Below are 7,513 nucleotides of genomic sequence, written 5' to 3'. Positions count from 1 at the left end.
AGTGTAAACAAAGGCTGACAGGATCAATAACGGAGCCAGTCTTGTGTTGTGCCAATCCCAATGCAGCAGCTAGAGTTAAGGTAGCAGGAGACATCTAGACAACCTGCTAAGCTTAGATAAGCTCAGCAAAGAATCCAGATACCAGAACCTTGCAAACACAGGAACAGTGGCGAAAAGACAGACAGTGAAGTGTGCTCTAATTACACCTATATACACCAAATATGAAATAAAGAAAGGCTTTATTACATACAGTACATGTCATTATGTATTTCTGGACAAAATTAATCAAATGATAGTTTTCTTCAGGGCTATAGCCATCCTCATGCATCTCCCCTGGCTCAATGTTATCCCTCATCACATTCTCCAAGGAAGAAGCTGAAAGAACATATTGAGGCTACACTACGTACACACAAATAATGCCTGCCAACCCCCTTCATGTCACAAAACACCCCGAGTGCTTCACATAGAAAAGATTTCTCAGTCAAGTCATACATCAGGTCCAGGCAGAAGCATGTCCATGCTCATGTCTCCTAATGATGATGATGATGATGTCAGAGTTCATCGTGGCGCAGCGGTTCCTGGCTGGGCTGGATGAAGACACCCTCCATAGTACGCCACCAGTTGTGCTGATTGGGGGAGCTCATGCCGTGCACCTCCCGCTGTCCACGTATGGGGTGGCCATACTGTTCGCCCGTCACACTCAGGAAGACGTCTGTGCCCAAGTGTTTGAAGCGCACAGCCTCGTCGCGCTCCCAGTGAATGCCTTCACACTGAACCGTCCACACGTCCAGGTCGTCACCCTCGCCATTCTCTCCGAAAGCACTCACCTCCTGTGGATGGTGCAGAGGAGAAGGGAAGCATTTGTACCCTGGTGAACATCCACATGTGTTTAAAAGAGCAAGAGAAACAGTTGTGTGTGTCTGACCTGGTTATTAGACAGAGGAGAGCTGAAGTGGTGTGTGTGGAGGTTTCGTCCAGTCTTCATGTGTGTGATGCGAATGGCCTGGCCACATTTGATGGGAGCACCACGCAGACATGGATTGTTGGGCTTCCCACGAACCTGCCAGTAGCTGTTGGCATCATCTGCGTTCTCCACTCCAGTTACAGACTGCTGTCCACTGCCTACACACACACACACACACACACACACACACACACACACACACACACACACACACACACACACACACACACACACACACACACACACACACACACACACACACACACACACACACACACACGAGGCATCATGCATTTATAGTACTTTTGATCTTGAATTATTAATTACTGTTCCACCAATGAAGCACAGAGTGCTCAGTGCATGCAAGCCTGTTAAGATTCAGCAGCCAAGTAGATAAAGACTTGTTGTTGAGCATTGTGCTCATAGAACAGGCTATATGCCCATTATATACAATTTCATTCTCAAGGTTTGCTAATATAACCAAAACCTTCTGCAGATGATCTCCAACTCTGCCCATTTACTTCAATAACAGTCTGCATTCCATCGAAATCACTAATTAGATGTTATGGCACAGCAAGAACATTACTAACCAAAATAACAACGTAAATAACGTTTCAACGTAACTTTATTATTCCATGAGTTATTTACAAGTTTCTCTTTGTTCACAGCCATTGACATGTCAAAGAGGTTAACACGTGAGGAGCGGATCACAATTGTGTTGATATCTGGTGAACGCAGTAACCGGGTCATTGCAGCAGATTTCAATGCAAGACACCCTACGAGACCACCCATCTCCCATGCTACAGTTAGCAAACTGCTTGCTAAGTTTCGCGAAACTGGTTCAGTGTTGGATTTGCCCAATATGTGGACGCAAGAAAACTGTCACTAATGAAGAAACAGCAGTGGCTGTCCTAGCTTCATTCAGCAAGAGCCCACAGCATAGCACGTCACTGGAGAGTGGCATTAGTCGAACTTCCCTTCGGCGGATATTAGCTACTCACAAATGGCACCCTTACAAACTTCAGCTACTGCAGCATCTCAACGAGGATGACCCAAATTGGCGCACAGAATTTGCAGAATGGGCAAAACAAAAACTGGAACAGGAACCTCAGTTCACGCAGAAGATTTTGTTCAGTGATGAGGCAAACTTTTATGTGAATGGTGAAGTTAGCAAACAAAACCACCGCTATTGGTCTGACACTAACCCACATTGGATGGATCCCTCCAAGACTGTTGGACCAACAAAAGTGATGGTTTGGTGTGGTATATGGGGTAAAACAATAGTGGGTCCATTCTTCATCAATGGAAACCTCAAGGCCACTGGATATTTGAAATCGCTACATGATGATGTGTTTCCCTCTTTATGCACTGAAGCTGGCACGTTCCCTGAGTTTTTCCAGCAACATGGTGCACCACCACATTATGGGTGCCAGGTCCGAGCATTCCTAGATGAACAGTTTCCTGGAAAGTGGATTGGTCGCCGTGGGCCAGTTGAATGGCCCCCAAGGTCTCCTAATCTGACCCCCTTAGACTTTTATCTTTGGGGTCATCTGAAGGCAATTGTCTATGGTGTGAAGATACCAGATGTGCAGCACCTGAAACTACGAATACTGGAATGCCTGTGCTGGCATTTCTCCTGCGGTGTTGCTGTCAGTGTATGAAGAGTGGGAGAAGAGGGTTGCACTGACAATCCAACACAATGGGCAGCACATTGAACACATTTTATAAGTGGTCAGAAACTTGTAAATAACTCATGAAAGAATAAAGTTACGTTGAAACCAAGCACACCATTGTTTTTCTTGTGACATTACCAATAAGTTTGATGTGTCACATGGCCCTCTTCCTATTGAAAAAAAACAAAAGTTGTATCCAAGATGGCCGACTTCTAAATGGCCACCATGGTCACCATCCATCTTGAAGAGTTTGCCCCCTCACATATACTAATGTGCCACAAACAGGACTTTAATATCACCAACCATTCCCATGTTATTACAGTGTATCCATATAAATGGCCCACCTTCAGTTTTCAGGCCCCTCTTCTGTGGAACCAGCGCCCAGTTTGGATTCGGGAGACAGACACTATCTCTACTTTCAAGATTAGGCTTAAAACCTTCCTTTTTGCTAAAGCATATAGTTAGGGCTGGACCAGGTGACCCTGAATCCTCCTTTAGTTATGCTGCAATAGACGTAGGCTGCTGGGGGATTCCCATGATGCATTGAGCTTTTCCTTTCCAGTCACCTCTCTCACTCACAATGTGTTAATAGACCTCTCTGCATTGAATCGTACCCGTTATTCATCTCTGTCTATTCAACAGCATGTGTTTATCCTGTTTTCCTTCTCTCACCCCAACCGGTTGCAGCAGATGGCCGCCCCTCCCTGAGCCTGGTTCTGCTGGAGGTTTCTTCCTGTTAAAAGGGAGTTTTTTCTTCCCACTGTCACCAAAGTGCTTGCTCATAAGGGGGGGGGGGGGTCATATGATTGTTTTTTTTTTTCTCTGTATCTATTATTGTAGGATCTACTGTACGCCTTGAGGCGACTGTTGTTGTGATTTGACGCTATATAAATAAAATTGAATTGAATTGAATATGCACTTCTCTCTGAAAACAACAAGTAGATCAACAGGCGCTGCTGAGGGACAATCAATAGGTTTTTGATATAGAATAAAACTCTTCCGTTAGAAATTGCTGGAGACTGTGTGCAGTCTGTAGGTTTATACTTGAGAGGAAACTAGCAGCGTTGTTACAAACTATTCTATGGTATCTTCCAGGTAATGAAATCCTAAAAACTTAATTCTGTTCATCGGGACATAGGATATAAAGCCTTCCTGACAGAAGGAGTGAACGATGAAGGAAGTTCAACACAGTTGAGTTTTCTTTGAACATTGACTACCATAACAAAACTGAAATGCTATTTGGAGGAAATGTATATTGCCATGATTGTTATTGGGTTTCTGTGATAAGTCAGGCTCTCTACTTCAGGTTCTGAGCGCACTCACGAGAAAAGGACTGCATCATCCCATTGAGTGTGGGCTACTCCAATCAGACACGATCTAATGATGACAGAGATGACGATGACAACGACAAAAATCCAAACAAGAACATCAAGACAATATAACAGTAAAACGTAATGCTTTTGCAAGTAGGACAAGAGTTTAATGCAGTAGAAAAATCACTATTAACATTAATACTGATAGCGTAAAAATGTTACTGTCACACAGCCTAATATAGGAGACGTAGAAAACACTTCACTTTTGTCTGAAGATCACAGTGAAATTAATTAGATTCATTGATTCATTCATTCTTGGTGTATGTCCTGTGTCCTAGTAGTTGTAATTCTAGCAGTATAAATGAGAACAAGCAGCTTAATTAGAATTATGTATGAAAACATTTGGCCATTCTGCAGCACCAGCTGAACACATGCACATTCCAGTGACAACACAGTGCAGTCTCAGCTGGTACTTTACAGCTGACAGTGAAGTTGAACAGCAGTCTAATGCACTTAAACATTCAAGAATCTCTTGCAGACAATTTTGAACCAAAACACATAACCTGCTCCCAACCAGGTTACCATGGTGAATAAGTTGCTATGGTGATTTAGCTGGGCAAAAAGAGGGCCAATTTTTTGACATAGAAAGAAAGGCTTTAAGGTCAACATAGCTCGCTACCCCATCAGTCTCGCTCTGTACACAAGATTATTCAACATCAGATCCTGTCACATCCACATGTTGAAGATCTTGTGTAAAAGTGGACGTCCCTGTTCAGACTTTAAGTATATATTTTATATTGTTATATATCAGGGATGTCACCAGAATTGATACTTATGATACCCTTTGATATAATATTTATAATAATGTGTATTTATTTAATTATCTGTCAAGTACCACTGGCATGGTAGGGAGCTTATGTACCAAGGCTGCAGTTTTTCCAGAACAGATGAGTCTAGCATACACTTACAATTGTTCTTGTCCATCCTTACATGCTGATAGGAAAAGAGCAACCACTAGCACAGGAAAAAAATACACGTGGAAGACTGCAGCTAGTGCAGCTGCCATTACAGCTCTGCCCAAACAACACTTGCAAGAAACCAGATTTGTTTTGTAACTGAATTTCATGGGCAGGTGTGGGCCATTCCTTTGTTATATAAATATCAACATCATCATTAGAGCTTAGAAAAACAAAACTAATATGTTACATTACTAAATCACTGAAGCTTGAGATGCTAGCTGCGTTTCCCAGAGATTTCACTTGAAACCACTGTGACACCTTGGCCCACCCTATCATGTGACCTACTGAGGTCACTTGACATAAGGTGTGAGTTGGGGTTTTGAATGGGTTAGAGACTCAAGATGTTCCCACCTGACAATACCGCCACATCAGCACTCATATAGTAGAAGAAAACTAGAAGCAAAGACATTGCAGTGCGTGTTTTCAAAGTATTTTCCACAAAGTCTCACCCTTTCAAACTGTTGCAACATGTCTTTCTGTATTATCTGTACATCTTTGAGCTTCTGCACTGATATGTCATTAAAATAGGGGTAAAAACCGACAAAATGATACGGTCTTCAACCCAGCTGCAGCAGTAACGGCACAATGTGCCAGGTTACGAAAATCAAGCTGTACATGACCTGCAGGAATGCCAGCTTGCAACAGTGGACAGGATGTCAACTTTGTTGTATGATGCTGCATGATCTCCAACTTCTCCTAACTAAAAGTCGCAATAAGGAAGGGGTGGGCATGTTTTACTGTCTCTGCTGCCTGCAGAGAATAGGTTTTTACCTTTACCCGTTTTTCTAAAATGAAAGATGCTACGCCATTTGTCTGTCCATTTTACAATCACCATCCAATATAAAGCCCAGATTTGTAACTGTGTGCTTAATATGTGGAGCCAATTACCCTTTATGTTAAGCTCAATAAATTGAATATTCTATTCTGTGATGCAGCCTGTCAAACTTATAATGTTCTGACTACAGTTAGATTCAGTGTGGAGTTTGAATGTTCTCCACTGCCCTTTGTGCAGACTAGTGACCTGTCCAGGTGTGCCCTGCCTTTCCCACTATTACAGGACAGTTTGGTCCATATTTTGTGGGACAAATATACCTGTAGACCACCACATTTCATTTAAGCAGCTTTACAAAATCCACAGTCATCTTTATACACATGTCCGATTTCAATGGTTCAAAAAATTAACAGAAAACTGACTGACAAGTAGCTTGATAGCTGGGTGAGGCCTGCTCAACTGTCATTCCATAACAAATGAAGCAGACATAATATCTACATCTGAATTCAAAGTGTTGATTTTGTCATTTAAATGTGAGACCCAAAAGAGACGTCAGTGCAAGCTGACTTGACATCAGTTAAAGTCTAGGCTGTTCTATGATTTCAGCTATATTCACTTCTAAAATGACTTATCTGAGAAAGTTTGACGTCACATGAGGCTAAAGTGGATGTGCACTTGTCCCAGGCTGGCTACACATGTAACAAGCATTACCTCGCTTTCAAACCAGCAACTTTCAGGGACAAGGCCGAAACATCTGCTAGGACCGTATGATATGAAAAAGAAGTGAGTTTCATAGTTTCAGTGAGTCACTGTTACAGTATGCAAACCTTACTTAAAGCCTCTCTACCAAATGGCAGATGTGAAAGTCAGCCTAACCCTGGTGCTTGATGGGGACGACCCCAAACTCACTGACTTAATGGATGCTCTTATAAAGCAGGTAACTCTATAATGCCAAACTGCACTGATGGGAATATCAGTTTCTCATTCTTGTGCTTATAGCACAAAAGCAGCACGCTCCCAAAGACTAACTAAGACATGCAATCATGGAGCGAACCACTTCTTAACTTCAGCGTGGGGAAAGGTAGTCGGAAGTTGTGCTCGGGTTGAATTTCCGGGTATTTTTTGCTTCTACAAAGCTCTTCTAGCACAGTAAGCGCAATGCTGACGCCTCAGAGCTGCTGTGGCCGTACACCGGCAGCTCTCTGAACACTTACCTGAGCCGTACTTAACGTCGTGGGAGTGCAGTCGGACGTTGTGTCTGGTGTTAAACAGTTTGACTAGGGAGCCGCAGGTCACATAACTGAGCTCCGAGTCTCGTCCTTCACAGCTGGACCACAGCAGCAAGAAGAGCAACGACCTGATGAGCCCGCGGATAGTACCAACCACCTCCATCTTTGTGTCTCTGCTGTCATGACCGGCACTCACTTCCGAACCGCAATGCTGCTTTCCACCAATCACCACTTGACAAGTCCTAAAATACGGAAGACAATGTCAACACGTGATTGGTCAGAATAGGCATATGCGTCGTTATAACAGTTAACGACAAACAATAGTAGGATTCATGCAGAAGCAGCTCCGCCCCTCACACGTTATTCCCGATTTAAACTGCCTGTCCCTCTGATGATGATGATGATGATGATGATGATGATGATGATGATGATTGGATAACCGTGGTACATTGGCATAAACATTAGTTGTCCTGGGAACTCAGATGAGCCGAAATAGACAAGATAAGATGTGGTTTTGCCACTCAGATGGATTCAGGTCAAATC

At 43.1% G+C, this 7,513-nt stretch overlaps 1 protein-coding gene across 1 annotated transcript; it reads right to left on the bottom strand.

Annotated features, from left to right (window-relative positions):
- Positions 1-222: 222 nt before the first annotated feature.
- Positions 223-7,183, bottom strand: sdf2l1 (stromal cell-derived factor 2-like 1). The gene is made up of 3 exons (XM_085424981.1): positions 6,956-7,183; positions 926-1,122; positions 223-830 (listed from the first exon to the last, which is right to left on the bottom strand). Exons 1-3 carry the CDS (start codon positions 7,131-7,133, stop codon positions 552-554), a joined length of 654 nt encoding a protein of 217 aa, XP_085281107.1. The 5' UTR covers positions 7,134-7,183; the 3' UTR covers positions 223-551.
- Between the last annotated feature and the right edge of the window lie 330 nt (positions 7,184-7,513).

Source organism: Rhamphochromis longiceps, linkage group LG12 (genome assembly GCF_057381845.1).
Source record: "Rhamphochromis longiceps isolate RC_006_pf linkage group LG12, R_longiceps_female_GT1.1, whole genome shotgun sequence".
Classification (NCBI taxonomy): domain Eukaryota; kingdom Metazoa; phylum Chordata; class Actinopteri; order Cichliformes; family Cichlidae; genus Rhamphochromis; species Rhamphochromis longiceps.
Note: the sequence above shows the minus strand (reverse complement) of the source record. Positions and strands in the feature narration are given on the sequence as shown.

Excerpts from the sequence above, each read along its gene's own strand:
- sdf2l1 (XM_085424981.1), bottom strand. The coding sequence starts at position 7,133 with ATGGAGGTGGTTGGTACTATCCGCGGGCTCATCAGGTCGTTGCTCTTC. Across the intron at positions 1,123-6,955 it reads CGACGTTAAGTACGGCTCAG|GCAGTGGACAGCAGTCTGTA; the intron begins GTAAGTGTTCAG and ends GTGTGTGTGTAG. Across the intron at positions 831-925 it reads CTCCTCTGTCTAATAACCAG|GAGGTGAGTGCTTTCGGAGA; the intron begins GTCAGACACACA and ends CACCATCCACAG.